The 22,575-nt window shown below is 39.7% G+C and overlaps 1 protein-coding gene across 2 annotated transcripts in view; it reads left to right on the top strand.

Annotated features, from left to right (window-relative positions):
* Positions 1-22,575, top strand: part of COG6 (component of oligomeric golgi complex 6) — a 184,578-nt gene that overhangs the window by 147,056 nt on the left and 14,947 nt on the right. Inside the window, exon 19 of one of the 2 annotated variants that reach the window (XM_077867951.1) lies at positions 2,166-2,184. The exons of the other annotated variant lie outside the window; for it this stretch is intronic. Within the exon in view, the coding sequence (XP_077724077.1) occupies positions 2,166-2,169 (4 nt within the window). The 3' untranslated portion in view covers positions 2,170-2,184. Of the gene's footprint in view, positions 1-2,165; positions 2,185-22,575 lie in introns of those variants that run through there. 2 annotated transcript variants of the gene reach the window in all.

The following is a 22,575-nucleotide window of genomic DNA, read 5'->3' as shown; positions in this document are numbered from 1 at the left end:
CCCCGTGGTGCTGGGCCCTAAGGGGTGATGGGTTGTAGTGGTCACAGCAGTGACCCTCAGAGACATGGTGGGAAAGAGCTCAACAGTGGATTTCAGAGGCAGGGATGAGAAGCTTCATTGCAGCTTTTGGAAATTGAGGCCTGGGTAGTAGATGGTCCTAAAGAAGGCATGGGTGGGAGAGAAAACACAACTGCTGTGTATCCCACAGAGGAGCCCAAAGAAATGTAGGTGAGAATGAATGAGCCCTGGGGATTCCTATTTATAGTTAAGGAACAAGTGGAGGTCCTGCAATCATACATGTAAACATGAATCAGCAAAATAAAGATTACTCATGTTAATAGGATTCCATTTTAAATCTTTGGCTGGTGTTGAAAACATGGTTTATAGCTATCAGAAAGAAATGCCAACATTCTTGATCTTCACAATCCTTTAAATTGGGGAGAAAATAATTGTTTTTTGTATCTATATGAATCCATGTTTGTGGCAGAAAGGGTCCCATGAGTTTTCTGGAGTTTAATCCCAATCTGAGTATCCAAGTTGGTGGTTTGAGACCCAGCTTAGAAATGTATGATATTTGAGACACCTGGGTGGCTCAGTGATTGAGTGTCTGCCTTCAGCTCAGATCGTGGTCCCGGGGTCCTGGGACTGAGTCCCACATCGAGTTCCCTTCCCCTTCTGCCTATGTCTCTGCCCCTCTCTCTCTGTGTCTCTCATGAATGAATGAATAAATAAATAATAAATAAATAAATAAATAAATAATTAAAAATTAAAAGAAATGTATGATATTCATCCCTCTGGACATATGAATGTTTTCCTACTAGCCAACACTATCTCAAGTCATCAAAACCAATAACACAGCAATTGTACATTTCCTGTCACTTTGATGTCTGCTTTCTGCCACTCCCAGGTCCTCGGCAGGCAAACTTATTTCACAGTTGCCTGTTCCAGCCCCACGTCTCTGCATCTCACAGCTCCTCCATGTGTCATCGGCATCTTCTTTGGTCCCACTCAGTGTGGCTCCCTTATTATACACCAAAGCCCTCTGCTCATATAATATTACTCTTGAAAACTGGACTTTTCCAAAATGTTCTCGGATCAACTTTTAAGTCAAATCTCTCTCCTTGGGTCCTTCTTAAATCGTCACCATTTGTTTCCACCTGGCTATCTTCGGGGTAGATGTGCTGCTTATCTATGATAGCATCCTGGGTGAGTCACTCCTTCTTTAGGGCCTGCTTAGTTTTTGCTCGCAATGAAATTTTACCCAGAGTCTGCTCCTAACATAGTCCTATTTGGGAAAGGGTAATTTCCATTTTGTTTCCTCAAGGGACAAGTTTCAGGGGCTGCAAATGCCCCGTGATATTCTTTGAGTTGAATTTGTTCTACTGCACAAAGTAAGTGGGGCTCAAGCTGTAAATGCACTTTGGTCACCTCCAGCTCTTTATGGAAAATGTGCTTGCTGAGTGGACAGAGTTTATACATGTGCTTGCCCAGTATCACAGGGCATTCAAAGTATCAGACATGCTCCCCAACATCAAAGACTTAGTAATCAGGTTCAGCAAGAAAACCTAGGTGTGGATGAGCACTCCCAAAGATTTGTTACAAAAATTGACCATTTCCATCTCGGGCTGACAGTGCTTTAACACCTTAAATCTCATTGTCTCTGCAAAATTCTCTCCTTTGTGTTCTTTTCTCCCATTTCTTTACTCTCTTACCCTGAATGCCAAATAGAACATTAACATTTCACTGCAGAGTCTGGATAATTTAATAATTTTTTTAGAACTCTTTCATTCTGCCTCCAAAACTTACTCTCTATATGAGCTTCAAAAAATTAATCTTGTACCTCCGTTTCTTTATATGTAAAGTGAGGGTAATGGTAAACGTTTCTCATAAATTTTTTGTGAGCAATAAGTAAAAAAAATCAGCGGGAAGAATTTAGCTCAGGGCTTGATACTTGTTGAAAAGTCAATAAATATTAGCTATTATTTGCAGATTAGAGTTACTGTTAACTGCCATCATTACCGCCTTATTTAGCCATAGAGGAGATAAGGACCATAGATAATTCTCATTGCCATAGTTCATAACAGTGTGTGTCATGCTTCAAGTATATGAATTGGAACAGCTACTGAGATGCTAGAACTCATCAGTGTGGGTCACTTCCTTTCTAGCTGATGACTGCTTGATGCAGATTCATGAGGGAAGGGAGGACAGAGGAACCGTTCCATGGCACAAATTCTAATGGAAGCTGACCACAGTTTTAATGATGGCGCCAAGTGGCCACTCTTCATTACAGGTATGCCTTGTCCTCTAAACACGAGGGTGCCACAGGGAGAAGAGTTTCCTTTTAGTAGCTTTCATATTAAGTGTTAAATTAAATATGTGTTGCTCTTAGGCATTTTCAAAGCAACTTAACATGTCATTACTTACCCATTTGTACGGGTGAGGAAAGTGGGACCCCAAGAAGTGGCTTATTTCCTCTAAATTAAAGCTGAAGGCTAATACAGATATTTTGAAATCTCTACTAGAAAACTCTACCCTGTGATACTGTGACCCTTTCTTTAAGATTAGGTCCCACTGGACATCACTCCCTTCTCAAAGCTATTTCTCTCTCCTCTCTATATTCTCTTTTTTTATTGGGGGGCAGAGTTATCTTATTTATTATTAATATTGAATAAGGAAGATTTAGCAGTAACTGAGAAATAATGACTTACACTATCTCCTTTTGGTTCTGGGATAACAGAAAAAAAATATTCTTTTTTTAAAGATTCTTATTTGACAGAGAGAAAGTGAATGAGAGAGAGCATAAGTGGTGCAGGCGAGCCATGGGTGGGGAAGGAAAGAGGAAGAGGGAGCAGCAAACTCCACACTGAGCAGGGAGACCAATGCAGGGCTCCGATCCCAGGACCATAAGATCATGACCTGAGCCGAAGGCAGAGGTTTAACCAATTGAGCCACCCAGGTACCCCGGAAAAAATATATTCTTTAAAGAACAAAGTTTTAGCATGAAAATGTGTTACATGCACTGAAAAGAGACTTGTTCCTTTTCAGATGTGTGGTGAGCGAAGTTTGGAGTGGATTGTTCAGCTTCTGACACCACTCAGACCCCTTAGTATGTGCCTACCTTTATAATAGGTACTATTCTGCATTTTGCTGTTATTGGAGACAAGAATATAAAAATAAGTTAATAACTGAAAAGTTTTAAGAGAGGGACATATATGTGCTATAGATGTATGTATACATGTGTCCATATATATTCATGTACATATAAACATGTTTATATACAAAAATATAAATGACTCTAATAGAATGATAAAACTCTAATCTCTCTCTTCTCTCTCTCTCTTTTTTAAACTATTTTAGACAAATGTTTACTTCTTACTGCACTTTTATGGTTGATTTCTTTTATATTTTAGAGTGAATTTACTACGGTTTTCTGCTCAGCATAAGTTCTATCTGTATGAAATTACTCTGATTGCTACCTGCAAGGGTCTGTGATTTCAGTTGTTTGAGGAACATGGTGCCATTCAGACAGTGTTCAAAAATGCAAATATTCACAGTAGGAATGTCCACAAAAGTCAGTTTCCCACATTATATAGAAGAAAAAATAGAAGCAGAAGTATGATCATAGTAAATTGGTATAAAAGAACCCAAACACTGTGGGGCTGTAGCTAAAGCTTCACAGAGGGAAGGTAAGACGGTGTTCTAGTTGAGAGTTCTCACAAATCAGCACTATAACCTTGACTGCCTCAAACTCTGACTTTCATGTAAAATCAAACCAACAAAAGACTTTCTGTCATATTTTCAGATTTTACTTAGAACATTTTTAGGCAACACTCCCTGATATTTATGATTAGAATGTCTACCTCTCGACACACTTTGAACCAGGTTATTTTTAAGCATCCACACAGATTTTTGCTTTCTTGAACTTCAGGACTTCTGATTTCTGCATGTCAAAGTCAACTTTCCAGCTGTTCAAATCATAGACAGGGGGCAGAGTTGGTCCAATTACTGGGGGGGTGATTAAGCTTCTAGGAGCTGGTGTAGTTAAAATGACAAAGAGGGAAAAAAGAGAGGATCAGAAACACTGGACTCAGGGGCTCCACAAGAACAACCCTTGAGCAGATGACTCCCCTGTGGCTGACGTACCCATTTTAGGGATTGTGAAGGCAATTCCTAATGAGTCAGCCCTTCCTCCTGTTCATCTGTAATAAAAGGAGAGCATTATTTCTCAACCTTGGTACTATTTGCATGTGGATGAGACCATTCTTGGTTGTGGAGTGCTGTCCTGTGCATTATACAATTTTTAGCAGCATCCCTGGCGTCTACCTGTTAGATGTCACCAGTCTCCCCAGGTTGTGACAATAAAAAATGTCTCCAGACATTGCCAAATAGCCACTTGGGTAAGAGAGTGGAGCGAAATTGTTCCTAGAAGAGAAACACTGAAATAAATGGTTGACGCATTTATTCATTAAGATAAAATTTTCTAAATTATTGGCTCCCAAATATTTTTTTCCTCTTGCCTTAGAAAGGGAAATAATAAAGCTTTACACTTATATGACCTCTAATACATATTACATTTTTCTAATGTTGAAATTTTTTATAACATTAGTGATTGCCTTGGAAAGACAACTCATTTTTTTAAAGATTTTATTTATTTATTCATGAAGACAGAGAGGGAGGGAGAGAGAGAAGCAGAGACCTGTGTCTGAGAAGCAGGGAGAGAAGCAGGCTCCATGCTGGGATCCTGATGTGGGACTCAATTCCGGGACTCCAGGATCACAACCTGGGCCAAAGGCAGGCGCTGAACCGCTGAGCCACCCAGGGATCCCCAACAACTCATTTTTTTAAGGATCTGTTCACAGATGATCACAAGACACTTGCTCCCATTATTTTTCTCTTGCCCTTCTTCTCCCTACGCCAACTCTTCCAGAACTTCTATAAGAAGCAAAAGAAATGAAGGTGGCTCTTGCCTCTGTAAGGTTGAAGGAAGGCATGATATTGCATTTTGGGGATATTGCTAGATATGAGAGAAAAGAGAGAAAGCAATACAAGGAGTTATTAAGCCAGAGTAAATTCTAACTCAAAAAGACGGGGAGATGGAGGGCTGGTGATATATACTATTAAACATTTTGGAAGAAGGTGACAATGTCCTTTTTATATATATTTGTCCTGGAGAAGAAGGCACTGAAAACACTCACCCTGGATTTTACAAAACAGACCTCTACAATTTTAGAGATAGTTCTAGAGAAGAGCTCCCATAAGAAATGTGACTCTGGTGGGAAGGAATATTCTATAGAATCATCAGATAACTTTCAGGGAGGAATCAAGAGGAACCCTCCAAAGAACCAGTGTGACATGACTAAGGAACCAGAGGCCAAGAACCCTGATTTTAAGTTCCTTTTTATCCTACGCCGTACCCCTTTATATAATTTTTTTTAAAAACGCTACACGTAAGCTGTTAATATTATGCAGATTGTGCCTCAATCTTTGAGATGAGATAGACATTACTGAATCTGTTTTGGAAATCTTTAAATGGAGTGATCCAGTCTAATTCAGTTCAGTTTATATTGTGGTTTGGGCCCAGAGGTTAACAATAATGAGAGTGTCCTTTGACATTTTCTTCCATGGATATATTTCCTTTGGAAAAAAAAAAAAAAAAAAAAAAAGCAGTGATTGGATTTGGGTTTTCTTGGTATCATCTGCATTGATTTCTTTTTAATTTCACTGATTATTTTCCTATGTAACACGGTTACCTTTGTCTTGTTCATTAGTTGAATCTTTGTTGCTCCCAAAGCAAGGGAGACCTTTATGGGAAGTCTTTATGTATCTTCCTGCTTCCCAAAGCTTTTAGACAAACCAATCACACCTCTGATACCTTTAGAAATATTCAATTTTGAAACAAGCTTGAAAGTGACAATATTTAATCTTAGACTTTGGCAAGATCTTTACATATTTGAGCAGATTTTACAAATTCCACATGTTTTAAGTGAGTCTATTTATTTCATCCCATCAACATCCTCCCTCAGATCACCCAGAAACTCTGAGTTTTAAGTATATATTTTATAGAATCATGCTCACAACTTATTGCTGAATCAAATTTGGCTCCAGATGACAAGTATCAAAGGAGGGACTTTAATTCTCTTGGTTTTAGCAGAGAGAGTTGTCCAAGTGCTTACACCATATTGGTCTCAAATAAAACAAAAGATGTAGATACTGGCTGAAGATAAAAAATATAACCAGCATAGATTCTTATAGTAACTCCATTTTAAATAATGTTCTTTAGGAAAAAACTTCATGATGTGCCATATATAACATGGACATATGAAAAGCTATCTTGAAGTTTCAGGAAGACTTCTCCCTCAAATTGTAACAAAGTATGGTACTTTCCCTAAGGCCCTTTATTTAAAAGAATAAGGTTTTGAAATATTTTATCACTAACCTTCAAAATTTAGTATGTAAGTACTCTCCAGCATGAATTTGAGCCACTACAGACTCTGAAAACAGAACACCGTGTGCCTGAAATGCTCTGATTCAAGTCCTCACAAAGTTCATAACCTTTTTTGAGAAAATGAAAGTCTCCCATACCAGGGGCTGGAAGGCAAATGTAAGAAGAATCAAATAGCCTTTAATTTTTTTTTAATGAAATAAATTTCCCATCAGAACAGGCCACATCATTTTTCTAGGCTGGTGTAAAATGAACATGAAGGACCCCTTGTTCAAAACTTATTAAGAATTTCAGGATAGTGACAAACCAAGTGAGGAGCTCTTCTAAGCATGACATTTTTTAAAAAAAGATTTTTTATTCATTTGAGAGTGAGAGCACGAGCAGAGTTGGGGGGTCAGAGGGAAAGGGAGAAGCAGACTCCCTGTTGAGCAGGGAGCTTGACGTGGGGCTCCATTCTGGGCTCTGGCAGGCAGGCACTTAACCAACTGGGACGCCTGGGAGCCTCTATATGTCTCTCTTAAAAATGTCAGGACACTTTTTAAGAGAGACATATTTTTCTTCTACTTACTGAGCCACTCCTTTTGGTTCAGCTGAGTACTTTGTAACTCAATGAATGTCTTTAGTTATTCAGAACAGGTCAGGGAGAGTTCTTCCATGAACGATCTCCTTTGAATGAGGAAATGTGACTTTTGAATAATACTGTAAACCCTTTAACTCAAAACACTTCTAAACCAAGCTGTATTTTATTAAATGTGGCATCATCAACTGTAAGAAACACCATTGTTTACCATTAGGGGGAAAAAGATGCTACTATTAAATATGATGCATCATCCACTGTAAAATGAACAGTAAGTTCAGAGAAATTCCAACGTTAAAGATCTTAGCATCAATGAAATTGTGGATCTCTGTGGAGAGGTTTGCAATGCTGTGAGCTATCTACCATCATCTCCTTATCACATAATGTGAAAAGGCTCTTTTATTGATAGGAATGAGGCACAGAAGGATAAAGAGATGTGCTCAGGTCACATGCCTCATCAGGGATAGGGTGGTAGCTAGCCCATGGGACTGACTCTCATGCTTTCTCCCCTTAGCTTGGCTGCCTCGTCTCTTCGGCAGTGTCTTTCTCTGGGTCAGTTATAAAAAAAAAGAAGCAAATGTCAGAAAACCAGAGAGAAAGGGAAAATGTGCACACAAATGTTAATGTTTTCTTTTACTGCAGATATATGTATGAATTTACTGTAAATGTGTACTATATATACATCTTATTTATTTATTTATTTATTTATTTATTTATTTATTTATTTATTTAAATGTAAGCTCTACATTCAACATAGGGCTTGAACTCACAACACTGAGATCAAGCGTCACATGCTCTACCGAATGAGCCAGCCAGGCACCCCTCTATGTGTATTTTAAATGAAGCTTGAGAAGCATTATTTTTTGTGTGAGGTTTAATCAATTCATATTTCATTTTTAATTAGTTTCAAGATGTTGATGATTTTGTATATATCACACTGTTGATATGTATGTATATACACATGCATTTTCTCTTTTGGGGGTGAGTGATATAGTTATTTGTGCAGTAACCACCACAAAAGTTTAATGTAGACCTGTACATAAACTTACCCATTAAGATGAATGATAATTCAGTAAATAAGCTACAGAGTCAATTAAGATTATGTCAGGGCTGTCATCTCTGCTTTTATAGTGTCTTGAATGTGAGTGATCTGGAATCGCAAAAGGACTTTGAGATATTTATCAGAAATTATTTCTTCCTCATTAGCATCCACCTTCCCAACAGACACGCACACAGTGCACCCATGTGCCATCTCCTGAAGCCTCCACTGCAATCTTTCTGAAGTTCATTCTGCAATGATTACTGCTTACATTGTTCTCCATAAGAGACGGGCTGTGACTTTAGAGAACGAAATCTTCCTGGCAGCCTTCGCGCCTCACCCCCACTCCATTGTGCTCTGGGAGAAGGGGGACCTGGTTAGCCAGGCTGGAGCATGGAACCGTGGGAACTGGCTTCCACACACCGGATCCCCTGGGTGGAGGTCGCGCTTCCCTTGAGAGGGCAGTGGGGCCAGGTGGCTCAGACACCTCTGGAATTCTAGGGGGACAATGGCAAATGGGCACTGTGGGTTGGGTCTGCATGCCAACGACTAAAGCTCAGACATCCAATACAAAGTACTGGTGCCAAACAAAAGCTAATATTAAAGTTGATCCTTGGGAAGAGGAGGGGTAAAAGGAAAAGGGATTTGGAGCAAAGCTATTGGCACTGTGGCTTTTAAGACTCACACAGCTGAAGACAAATTCAAGTTACCTTTTTTCAAAGACATTCTTCAACCTGAAAGCCACAACTGGTGGAAATCTGCAAATACCTTGGATAACAGTGGACTTAATCAGATCTAGGTGGGGAAAATTAAGCAAGGAATGTTTTAGAAAATCAACTTTAGTCTAGCTTCCTCCCCCTTCTCTTTTTTCATTTTGCTTTTCTCTTGCAACTTAGTGGGAGGGGAAAAAAAAGATATCCATCCTATTATTCCTTAGTTTTCATCTTGTAGTTCATTATCTCAATCAGCATGTCACAGTTGAGTGCATTGATTTCCGAAGAAAATTCCAGCAGGTTCTTGCAGCTCCTGATGAGCTGCGGCTAATCGCTGTAGTTAAATTTTCTGTCATGACCTGAGACGGATTTTAAATGTTTGATTGGCAGGAAGGTTAAATAAAGAAATGGCATGCAGAAGTGATCATATGCTTTCTTGGCTCTTGGGGATCTGGAAGGGGAGCAAGGAGGTCAGAGATTGTGAAACAGTAACCATCTAAGACCAATTAAAGAACAATTTTATCTGAACCCAAAGGGGGTCCCAGCATAATACTGCACATTGATGGAGAGGCTGCAGGTACCCTTGGAATACAGCATCTGCCAGTACAAAAAGTAGAAGAATCAGTCTACACAGAAAAGGTTCCCATCGAGAAGGCAATCAGGCTTTGTGAGCCATGCATTCTATTGTTAGTCCCTGGAGCTCCATGGAGGACTTGGAAATGAATGAAGAGAGCTACCTCCTTATGCGAGCAGCTAGAAAGAAGGACTGGCCATTTGACTCACTGCTTACCTCTAGCTCGGTGCTCTACACTCAATCTCTCTCTCCTTTCAGCCTCCCCATTTGTGAAATGAAAGAAATAGAAACTAATTTACCTCCCAGGGTGTTTTCCTAGTATAATGTATGAAAGAGATTTGGAAGGGACAAATAGAGCAATCTGAAGACATTCTGGGCCAGAGTGAAGATCACTTAGCTGGAGAATTAAAGTACATGAGGCTTGAAATGAAAGAAGGCAAGACCCAAGCCTGTAGTGTCCCACTCCTCAAAAAGGAACAGGAATATATAAAGCAAGAAAACAGAAATATGTGGAAGAAGAGCCCCGGGCATCGGATGCCTTGTGGGTGTGGATGGTCGAGAAGGTGTCTGGGAGTCTCTGTAAGCCAAAAAAAAGAAGAAGAAGAAAAAGAAGAACCTAAAACTAAAACAGGCGAGAAGCAAAAAAGCCTCCCATCTCTCCTCCCCAGCCAAATAGATTATTTGAAGTACACAGACAGTTAAGCCCAAATGGTTATCTGGTTCTTCTTGCAGACACATTCTTTTTTGTTGTTTTTAAATATTTTATTTATTTATTTATTTATTTATTTATTTATTTATTTATTCATGAGAGATACAGAGAAAGAGGCAGAGACAGAGGGAGAAGTAGGCTCCATGCAGGGACCCCGATGTGGGACTCGATCCCGGGACCCAGGATCACGCCCTGAGCCAAAGGCAGGCACTCAACTGCTGAGCCACCCAGGCATCTCTTGCAGACACATCCTTAATTAGCAGTTTTTAACTTGGTCTCAGAATATGCAGGATGAGATGGGGTGTGGGGGCCAAGTAAAAGTAAGTCACGGTTCAGAACCATCCAATGTATCTGCATGGGACGCAGAACAAAGCAGATGTTTCCAGGCCATGGGCATAGAGGCATGTTGGATGCACTTGGGGAAAGTAGACAGGGTAGGTGAGAGGCGCATATCTCCCTTATTCTTGTTGTCTCTCTGGTACAGTTGGCAGTGGACTGTGCAGAAGATGGGATCAGAAGAGTGTTCTTTGTACTCTAAGGCAAAGGAACCAATGCTCCCTTCCTCTGCCTGTGACAGTACCGGCATTTCCAATGCTGAGCAAAGTGGAATAAATCACTGATTTGGGAACCAACACAGATCAAACCTATTTTCATGGCGATGTGAATGGAAACTAAGCATTCAGGATTGAGGCTGACGATTGTCATTAGGCCTTCTTTCCATTTCAGCATTTGACCAGCCCAGGCAAAGTCACTGGTTTCGTGGTCAGATATCGGGAAGGGCCTTCCCTAGCACAATCACCTTCCACTGAATCTCAAAAATGTTCTTTTCTCGGTCGTACTTGGATAATTTGTGGCCTCCAGGAAGGCTTTGGGCTTGTTCGAAGTGCACATGTATTGGATATTGTATATTTTTCTTTGAAACTCAAGAGGAAAGACCTAGCAGAAAGCAAAAGAGATTTGCCCTCGCCTTCCTGCCATTGTGCCTTTTCTGCACTGAAAATACCACAGTCCTAAGTAGGCACTGCAGGTAGACCCAACCTGGGAGGATGGGGGAATTCTCCGACATCTTTATGTTCTCAACGTATTTTCCTTCTTTGAGTCCCTTTCCAAAAAGAAGAAAACTTTCCTATTTGGATTGGAAGAATTGGAAATAAAAAATGTCCTGGCTCCATTGCACTCGTATCCAATAATACTGAAGAGCAGGGTGGGGGTGGGGGACTGGCGGGTGGGTGCAGGGCCCTGTCTAAACTCCTGGTGGTGCTCATGGCTTAACTGTTCTAGAAGCGCATCACCCTTAAATCAAGACGCAGGCACAGGGCTCTGGAAAAGTCGTCCTTGGACACATCTTGGTACCTTTCACTGAAGGCTCATATCTTCCATGACATATGGACATTTTAAGATCTGCAAATAAATTATACTGGGCAATAAAAGGGCTGTCTGTAAGCTCAGAGTTGCAAATGGAAAATTCTGGGGAATCTTCTAAGTTCTCACAATAAAGGAGACAGGGATACACATCATTTCTCTGTGTGTGTTTAGTTTGAGAAAGAAAACACCTATCCCATTTCCAAGGAAAATGGCACTACCTCCTAATTAGCTACCCCTTTATTCCCTAACCACCCCCACCCACCTTTCTCTTTTTCTATGAAATATAAGTGAAGACAACTTTCCCTGGAAGTGAGCCCTAACAGTTTATGCTGCTTATTTGAAATGATTTAAAACAAATATTTTTGTGAACTTTGGAGCCTCAAATTGGGAAAAACTGTTTATAAACAGATACTGACATGGTTGATGACATACTTGGCTCAAACATGTAAGCCTTTTTTCAAGCTGGCCCCCTGAATAGTATTTATAAATGATGAATTTGTGTGTAAAGGGACCATTTCCTGTAAATCAATGTACCTTACTTTAGATTTCAGTTTGATACAAAAAATAAAAAATAAAAAAACAAAAAAACCCTGTCCTTGGAAAATAAGTGGCCTACAAATTGTTTATGATCTTCATAGGAAAAAGCCATATGTTATTTGGGGTGATTTATCTTGACTTTCAATACCTTCTCGGTGGGAACCTGCATTTCTCACTAATATTCCAATTAAACTAACACAGCAGAATAAATCTGGGATACCTGTGTTGATAATAAATGGGCACAGGCTGATTCTTTGGGCGTTTCCATTGTAGGATGCACCCTAATAAAGAAATAATGAGAGATGCTTTTAATGATGCCATTGCCATGAAATGGCTTTTGGTTTTTCCAGTTTCAGACCTTTGCAGAGCTATTTCTGTTATTAAATAGAAGAGAAAGAAACAAGGGCCACTCACCACGGTTGAGGACAAACATGATGGAGTAAATCTACAGGAAAACCTGCTTTTGGTTTCCGCCATACTATCCAAGACAGGGTGTTGAAGCTAGTCTCCCTTTTAAAGTGTGTTAGAAGAGCAGATTATTTTTGGTCTCTGAGGAGGTATTTGTAAAAAATGTTGTTTGATTCTGCTTGTCTTTTAAGTGAATATAGGCAAAAACACTCTCTTATCTAATGGGTGCTTCTCTCTCTGAAATCAGATTCCTCACTCCATGAAATTTAGGCAGAAGCAGGTGCATTGTTGTTTGCTGCCTCTCAGAATCTTCATGCCAGTTGGGAGGAGCATGAAAGCACCAAAGGGAGCATTTTGACTGACTCAGAGCTCACAATGAAATCCTAGGAGCTGGAGTCTTTTTGCATGGTTCCCACAGGGCTGCAGAGCAGCAGGGATCTTGCAGCTCAGTCTAGAGGGGTGCTCTGTGTTTGTTAGGCAAAAACAGGTTGAGGGCAACAATGAAATTCAGGGAGCTACTGGCCAACTCAGCGCTTCCAGCTTCCAGAAAAAGTGGTTCAAAGGTCATCATCCGGGAATGTTCAATGCTAAGGAACACTTTTCCCCTGTAATGTAAATAGTATGGCAACCTGGACTAAGGTTTTGACACTGGGCTCTTTAACATCGTATCCTAGCTGAAAGGTCTTGTTCCATGACTTTTTATGTGACGTTTGGCAAGCAGTTTTATTTGGTCCTCATTTTTGCCTCCAACAAAGTGATGACAATATTTTCTGCCCCAAATAACCTGAAAAGGGTCTTGTAAAAATCAGTATGGACATTTACATAAATTATTTTTTCGCCTTGTGTTAAAATAAATAAACACAAGGTACTTTATAGGATTGTTATTTTTATTTTCAGAAATGTGAATCTTAAGACAAGCATGATTTATGGTATCTTATATTTCTAGAGTGCTCTGTGGCTTACAAAGCATTTTATTTTTATTTTTTTACAGTCACTAACTCATTTGATCTATACAAAAATACTAGAAGACAAACCAGGTAACTGGGTAGATGCCATTTTTCATTTCACAAGTAAAGAAATGAAGAATTGGGAAGGTTAAATGGTGTATTTTAGGTCATGCAGTCTTGAAAGGAGGACTGAAAACCTCTGTTTTGTGATAACTGTCAGCCTTTCACTTTCCTTAGGGGTCAGAATTTTATCAGATCACTAGATTTGTCTGTACTTCCTGAGCCAAGTTGCTTAAAATCCTAATATTCTGATCTTTCAAGTATTGCAATTTTAGGTAGAAACAAAACTGTGACCAGTCTGTTGGGTTGTGAGTCAAGATGTGAAGGATTTGATAGCATGGTAAAACTCAGCCTTGATGCCTCATAAACAAACTGACTTAATAGGTAGTTAGGGGATTTCTATTTTCAAGTTTCTAATGGAAAAAGTATTGGTATCCAACTATTTATTTTGTGCAACACTTACTGAATTTCTCCCCACCTTACCCTTCAATAGTTCCTCAGAGTCTTTTTGTACAATAAGTTCCCACTCCCCTGACTCTATTGTGTGGTCTCAGGGTAGACCCCCTAAGAAAGTAATGTAGTCATAATCCTTTCCCTGAGAGTCACGGGCAGAGGAAAATTCATCCAGTGGATAAGCCTGTAGTGGGTACATTTCTGGGGCCGTGCTTATCATCACATAGATTCCAGAGCAGAAGAAGCATACACACACACACACACACACACACACACACACACACACACAGATGGGGTGGAAATCTGAAATAAAGCCTTGGGGGAAGAGGTGAGAATTAAAGGAAGTCCTGATAGATTTCCAAACCCTTATTCCAGTGCCTTCCTGGGTTCCTGTGGTCTGGTCTCCCTGCCCCTGGGTTCTAGGCTATAGCCTCTGAAGCCTTACTTAGAGATGAACCTGAATTCAGTGTGTTTAAGATCACCTTTCAGTCCAAATGAAACAAATGTTCAAAGTAATTTGCCTTCTCAGGTGGAGCATTTCACATTCAGCTCTCTAAACTGTGCCATGTGTCATAAACACAGAGAAGCATTGATGTAATTATGTGAAGGACAGAGTGGAAATTAAAAGGAGGAAATGTGGTCCGGCAGTTAGATTGGCAGAATAAACGTCAGGGGTATTGTTTCTGTTTTTGACATGACTCTGGGGATTCACAGCTCTTGGTTTCCTGTTGTCACCCCCGAGACCCCAAGAGCCTAGGGTCTGTCCCCTACTTAAATGAACATAGGTTTTGATACACTGGCATCCCTTTGATGGCAGAAGATGCCCTTAAAAGTGGAGGAGTCATAAGCCCATGCAGATTGAAAAGCTAATTCCATAGTTGGCCCATACTTCCTGGTCTACAAAACAAGGACTGCATAAATCATGCCTGATGGAGCTGGTTTCAATTATGGGAATCAAAGCCAAACTGCTTTTTATCTTGTGACATAGTTACCAGCTCAACACAGAGAAAATTTGGTGCTATGGGAATGACAGTTTTCTTACGTATATTTGAATAGAGACAAGTGCTCTCTTTTTTAAATTCTGCCCTTCTGCTTCCATAGTAAAATCAGCTCTCTTTCAAAACCATGATGTCGTAGCTCTTTTTTAGTCCAAAATGTATGTTTGCTTTTAGAATTTTCTCATTGACTAAAAAAAAAATCATCACATGTTCCTTCTTACAGATAACATGAAAATGTTATGTAATGTTATGTTATGTAATGTAGAAAATCCCCCCCAATAAATACTTACGTATAAATTAAACAAAACATGTACAGGATCTGTATACTGAAAGTTATAAAACATTGATAAAAGATAAAGAATATCTAAGTGGAGAGACATCCTATACTCATTGATGGGAAAATCTAATATGGTAAAGATACCTGTCCTCCCTAAATTGATCTATAGGTTTAATGTAATTATTATTATTAAAATACTGGTCAAAGTTTTTTGCAGACATGGACAACTTATTCGAAAATTTACCTAGAGGGCAGCCCGGGTGGCTCAGCGATTTAGCGCCTCCTTCCGCCCAGGGCCTGATCCTGGAGATCCAGGATCGAGTCCCACATCGGGCTCCCTGCATGGAGCCTGCTTCTCCCTCTGCCTGTGTTTCTGCCTTTCTCTCTCTCTCTCTGTCTCTCATGAATAAATAAATAAAATCTTTAGAAAAAAATTTACCTAGAGAGATGAAAACCCTAGAATAGCTAAAATCATCTTGACAAGGAAGAATAAAGAGAGAGGAAATCACTCTACCCTCTCTTAAGGCTCACTGTAGAGCTACAGTAATGAAGACAAGCATGATATTGGCAGAGGGGCGGACATAACATCAGTGGAACAGAATAAAAGACCTAGGTATAGAACCACACAATTGTGCTCCTTTAATTTCTTTCAAGAAAAGTGCAAAAGCATTTCAGTGGAAGATCCTCTTCAGAAATTGTTGCTGAAGCAATTGGACACCTACAGGCTAGCAAAAACAAACTCTCAACCCTGTACCTCACACATTATACAAAATTAATTCAAAACAGATCACTAACTTAAAAATAAAGTGTAACATTATAAAACTTTCAGGAAAACACTTAGAAAATCTTCAGGATCTGAAACTAGGCAAAAAGTTCTTAGATCTGATGCCAAAAGCATAATCCATAAAAGGAAAAGCTGATAAAATGAATTTCATCAAAATGTAGAAGTTTTACTCTGCAAAAGACCCTCTTAACAAGATGAAAAAATAAGCTACAGACTAAAAGTAGTATGAACACTATGTAAAGTACTCTTAAGACTCAATGGTAAAAGACCAAATAATCCAGTTAGAAAATGGGTGAAAGATATGAGCAGACATTCCATCAAAGAGGATTTACAGCAAATACACATATGGAAAAGTGCTCAGCATCAATAGGTATTAGGGAAATGAAAATTAAAGGCCTAATGAGGTTATCACTATATACCTTTCAGAATGGCTAAAATTAAAAATGAATAAATTAATTAAAACACCAAATAAAGGAGACAGGATTAGATCACTCATACATTACTGGTGGGAATTTAAAATGATAGAGACACTCAAAATAGTTTGGCCATTTCCTATAAAATGAACTATTCAATTACCATATGAATCAGCAGTTGGCGGTCTTTGGCATTAATCGCCGAGAAATGTATGTTCATACTTAAATCCATATGTGGATGGTTATAGCAGCTTATTGAAAGCCTCAAAGTGGAAATAATCCAAATATTCTCCAGCAGATGAATGTTCAAACATACTGTCATTCATCCACACCATGGAATATGATTCAGCAATAAAATGAAGCAGACAACGGACTCACACAATAACTTGGATAAACCTGAAGGGAATTATGCTGAGAAGAAAAAAGCTGATATCCTAAAAGGTAACTTACTTATTAGTTTTCTCTTGCTGCTGCAATGAATTACCACAAATTTAGCAGCCTGAGCAACACAATTTTATTATCTCACAGTTCCAGAAACTAGGAATCCAAAATCAGTCTCTATAGCCTTGAAAAGTCAAGGTGTTGACAGGGCTGGTTCCTTCTGGAGACTCTGTGGGAAGATACATTCCCTTGAATTTTTCAGCTCCTAGAGGATGCCTACCTGGGCTTGTGGCCCCTCCCTGGTATCCCTCCAATCTCCTTCACCACATCTCCTGCTACTATGTCTCTGGTCTCCTTTCATCAGGACTTTTGTGATTATATTGGACCCATTGAGACAATCCAGGATAATCTCCCTCTCTTTTTTTTTTTTAATCAAAAAAATTTTTTCTAAGGATTGTATTTGTTTGAGAAAGAGAATGAGCACCCAAGCTTGGGGGTGGGGGAGGAAGAGGGAGAGCTATAGGCAGACTCTCACTGAGCAGGGAGCCCGTTGCAAGGCTCCATCCCAAGACCCCAGAATCATGACCTGAGCCGAAGGCAGATGCTTAACGGACTGAGCCATCCAGGTTCCACAATCTCCCTCTCTTAGGATCCTGAACATAATCACATCTGCAAGGTATCTTTTACCATGTAGGATAATGTATCCATAGTTCAAGGAATTAGGATGTACATCTTTGGGAAACCATTATTCAACCTATCACATATACTTCTTGATTTGATTTATAAAATATTGTTTAAATGAAAAAATTTAAGAACTAGAAAACAGATTGATGGTTACCAAGGAAAGAGTAGCTATAAAAGGGCAACACTTGTCATGTTAGAACTGTTCTGTATCTTGATTATGGTGGTACATCGACAAACATACACATAGATAAAGTAGACTAAACACACATACACACACACATGAGTATAAATAAAAGTAGGCAAATTTGAATTAGGTAAGTGGATTGTATCAATGTTAGTATCCTGGTTATGATATTGTTCTATGATTTGCAAGATGTTATTGTTGAGGGAAACTAAGCGAGGGATATATGTAATCTCTTTGTATTTTCCACAACTGCAAGTCAATCTATGATTATCTCAAAGTAGGGTTTAATAAAATGAAACAAAAACACCAAGAAGTCAGTTTTTATTGTAGAAATTGTAATAATACCTTAGGTTTGAACCCAAACCCAGTTGATAATCAGAATTATTGGGGGGAGGGGATTGTGTAAGAATACAGACTCCTTGACCACATCTCAGACCTATTTGATCAGAATTTTGTGGGATAAAAGCCGAGGATCTTCATCTTTACAAACTTCCCAAGTGATAAATTATTGACTAGGTTTAGAAACCACCGTATTATATAATGCACTGCTTTTCTTCAAGCAGTTTTACATGTAGTACTTTTTGTTTACATAAAATTTCAGAAAATACATAAGTCCATCTTACCAAGATGACGGCAGAAGAATAGACAATCCTCTACATACACTCTTTAGGGGGATTTCTGAATAAGATTAGGGAAAAATTTGAGTAAAAATGAGAAAAATTTGGGATACTGAGTTTAAAAAATGATCACTCTGAAAATTTACATCTGAATTAACCTACTAGAGAGATGGTTGTTTTGAGATTCGCCCTAACAGGGGAGGAGGCTATTGTGTGGAAGAGAACCCTACAAGACAGAGGGGACAGGTGTGAAAAGAAAAAGAGTACACGCTGATCACTGATCGGAGATACTTGGGTGCTGCTTTGGATGTGCAATTTACTTTAAAAATGAAAGACCTTCTGTTACTATGCATAACTGCTCGAAAGCCTTAATTGTAGCATTGAGAGTTGGAGCATGAAGAGAACCTTCATTTTAAGTTTCCAATGTGGTGAAAGAACCAAAATGGCCAGATACAGAGACTGGAGAAGAGAACAGATAAAACAACATTCCAAAAGGCAAAAGTAACTTAAAGACTTATGAGTGGATTTTTTTTTGAAGGTGCTTGGGTGGAAACCAATAGAAATGTCTCTTAAAAGACAGTGTATATCTCTTGTGCCTCTCTTACATAAATAGGTATCACATGAATAAAGGTGGGAATTCTACAATCTATGAGCTGACATAGCACAACTGAATTAAGTGAGATGTTGTTAATTTGGAAACTCTTCCTACAAAGCAGAGGCTGTGTCTCACCCACAAAGGTAATTTTAAAATCTGATTGGGGTAAAGAAATACATATAGGCAGTTAAAAGTAGGTGTCATGGAAGGAAACAGAGTACTAGGTTCTACACGAGCCTGATAATCAGTCACATGCCAATTGTTACTGTCCTGGTTGCTGCTCATTCTCCGATTCCCCCATTTCTCTTAGCACTGGAGAGGCCTAAGGTCCAAGATCAAGGAAGCCTATATTTGGAACTTCACCAGAAAAACCTATGTGGTGGGATTACCTATCCTATTGCCCAGCTTGGACAACACTTGCCCCATGCTTTCATGGATGGAAGAAACAGATGTTATTATAGGGAACCCTCCTGCCTAAATCCCTCTGTGTGAGGAAGCAGTCAGCTGTGCAGAGGGCATACTCTCCTGTGCCCAATAGATGCTCACCATTTAGTGAAGGAACCCCCTGCTCTGGTACCATTTCTCTAGAGCTATGGCCTCTCCAAGTGGAGCTGTAATCACTGGCCTTCTATGGAGAGAAACTGAGACTTCTGCCAGCAATATTTGCTAAGAGACTAAGTGACATTAGATAATATTCATTGTGAGAACTTAATGAGTTCTGGGACCTTAATCTACTGTAATGCATCAGCCTCAGGGTATGTCGTATATATTAATGTTCTTTTTATCAATAAATTTGTGTAATATGCTGTAGCCAGAGTTCTTGAGAGGGAGACTGCTGTTAGTTTATTGGGCTATTGAAGAAAATTGCAAAGGTGGGAAGATCATCTAAGTCTCTTGTGCATCTTTAATGGAATGAGATTCGCATGGGTAGGGGTGAGCAACATACAGCCCAGGGGAAGACTCTATCCCAGTTAATGGTTTATGCCAGTTCTGCTTCCTGGCCTTCAGAGGTTGAGAAGGAATCAATCTCCCCCCAACCCCCCATCCCCCCGTCCCGCCAAACCCCACTGCCTCCAGGGAATACTGGGCTTAGAAACTGGGCATTTGGAGAATAATGATCTCTGAGGTCAAGTGTGATGCTCCTATTTCCCATCTGTGATATTGAATCTGAACTTTGGGAACAGAGATATAGCTTCTTTGCCCAGGATTATCTCTTTAGAGAATGCATCTCCCATGCTATTTGAAGCCCTTCCCTATACTTTCTTACACTCTTACTTAAGCTAAATCACTGGTTTGGCTCTAAAAAGACTACAAGAATCCACCATCTTGAACTTTCAAGCCTAATCTTTAATTTCTCCACATAGCTCTCTGGATAAGACCCTCCAGATCTTTGGGGTGTGTACTTTATTGTGCTGCACACTGGCACACCCATGTCCTAACATACTGAAGTAGAGTGGTAAACCATTAGTTAGCTGGCTGAAAGGGGTAAAGAATTTAGGTATTGCTTGATATGTCTACAACTTCCTACAGGTGAACAATTCATACAATACTGTGCTTAAGATTCCAATACCATTCTCCTCAGGAGCTTAATCAACATTTTGGGAACTAAGCCAACATTACTCTCCCATTCCTTCCCCTTCTTATCAAAGGGATAAAGGCCAAGATTGTTCCTCTGCAATTTTATTGTTAGCTTTCCTTTTCCTGGGTCAAGGACTTTCCTTTGGCCTAAGAAGCCCAACCCAACACCAGCATCCCAGTCTCATTTTCCTGACCAACATCCATACCAAGTGTCTTGGGTATGAGATAACATTTAATCAAATCAGTAAACACTGGGCCGTGATCTGAAACACTTGTGAATATAAGGATTGTGTCCCATCCACCTGGTTCTCTTACTGTAGGATTAATGTGTTGAAATAAGGCTGGAGATCCTGTGACAAAGATCAGATTTACTATAAACACTGTGATTTATTCCTCACTAGAGACTTTTAATAGACAGGGTGTCCTGTTGCCCTGGTGTTGTAATTCCAGGTCAGTAACAGAAGTAGAGAATTAAATGGGAACTCAGTGACACCTCAAGCTGCTAGCTAGTTCCCACCTCCAACTCCATACTTCTAGTAAATGGCTGGGTTATATATCATCACCATTGCCAGAAGTTATTCTTCTTATGTCATTTTCTGATTGTACGAACTTGCATTCTGAAGAGCTTTCCAAATGTTCTTTTCAGATCTTTTTTTTTTTATTATTATAAATCTCTTGAATGTATAGGATATCCTGTGGGTGTCTCAAAATGTGTAACAGCATGCACTTGGGGAGCACATGCTTTATGGAAATTGGCCATGGCATTCTCTCTGGGACTTGTCACTTGAGCTTCTATGAGGTCCAAGTTGATGTACCCCAGGTAAGACATACCATGCCAGTCCAGATGGGGAGCGATGAGGTGGTGACAATGCCCCCCACATCTGGCCTACTTTCTTCAAACCACCTCAGGCTTCTCCTTGCCCAAGTCGTCTGTGTACTGGTCTGCTCCAAGTGCCCTCACGCACTTTCCTACTTCTTTTTTTCTTATATGATTTCATTTTCACCTTTGCCTATTTACAATATGGACTACAATTTCTTAACCTCTGAATGCCAACTCCTTTCTACTATCAACATGCAATTCAGGTACCTCTTTGTCATTCATCCAACACACATTGATTGAGTACCTGGTATGTACCAAGTGGCATGCTAGGTGTGGGATATCCATTGGTGGGTAAATGGGCATGCTCTCTGCCCTGTGGAGCTGACAGCCTATAGGGGAAGGCAGACAATTAGCTGGACAGCAAACAAATAAATAACAAGGAATGGGCAATGAGACAGAATGATAGGGAGAACCTACTCAGAGAGGGTGGTGACACTCAAGCTAAGATCTGAAAAATGAGAAGTCAGGTGTCCTTTGGGAGTGAGTGGGGACAGAGCATCTGGCAGCATAAGCAGCATGCCATGTGCTGATGTATGTTTTAAAAGCTGTGTGCAGACAACAGATGGGAGGAGAACAGAGATGGGAGTGGGGAAACCAAGGGGTGGCTATAGAAGTAATCCAGAAGAAAACGATGGAGAATGGTGGCAGTGACAGTGGAGAGAAGTGACAATGGAGAGAACTGTATATAAGGTGTGAGAGGTTGAGAGGAGCCAAGAGTGGATCGTTGCAAGCTATTTAAGCCCTACTGACTCTTTATGGCTAGTACCAGGTACCCCAGAAAGATCAAAACATGGTCTTTTGTCCTTTTTTATATTTCTTAAAGATTTAGCAATTCTATACACTATTCGTCTGACAGTAACTCAGGTATTACCCTGTGACATCTCTTCCACTGTTTTTAAATCAAACATACCGAAGCATATTACCAGATGAACACTAAAAAGTATACAAGTTACCATCTGAGGAAAAAGTCAACATAGCTCTTTGAGGAGATAATTTCTTTCTCTGGTAGCAAAGCTATAGCAACCAAAAGGAAGCATCAATTGTAGTTTCCCTTTACAATTTTAACTTTATCTGATTTTATATTATTGATTAGTCAGATACCTATGTTCTAGGGTAATATTAATTTCAGGTGATTTTCCAAAGGCTCAAGGCCTATTTCTGGCATGACCCTTACTCATGATCAGAGGGTAAATGGCAGAATTGCACTGGATGGGGGATGCCAAGGCTAAGCCAGAGCTGTGTATCTAGAATGGATGGTCACATTGGAGGGGGCGGATCAAATATGGTCACAATCAGGCTTGTTTGTACATCAGAAGCAGAGGATTCTTTGCTTGACTGTTGAAGGTTGGGGACAAAGGAA

This window comes from Canis aureus, chromosome 24, assembly GCF_053574225.1.
Source record: "Canis aureus isolate CA01 chromosome 24, VMU_Caureus_v.1.0, whole genome shotgun sequence".
NCBI classification, from domain to species: domain Eukaryota; kingdom Metazoa; phylum Chordata; class Mammalia; order Carnivora; family Canidae; genus Canis; species Canis aureus.
Note: the sequence above shows the minus strand (reverse complement) of the source record. Positions and strands in the feature narration are given on the sequence as shown.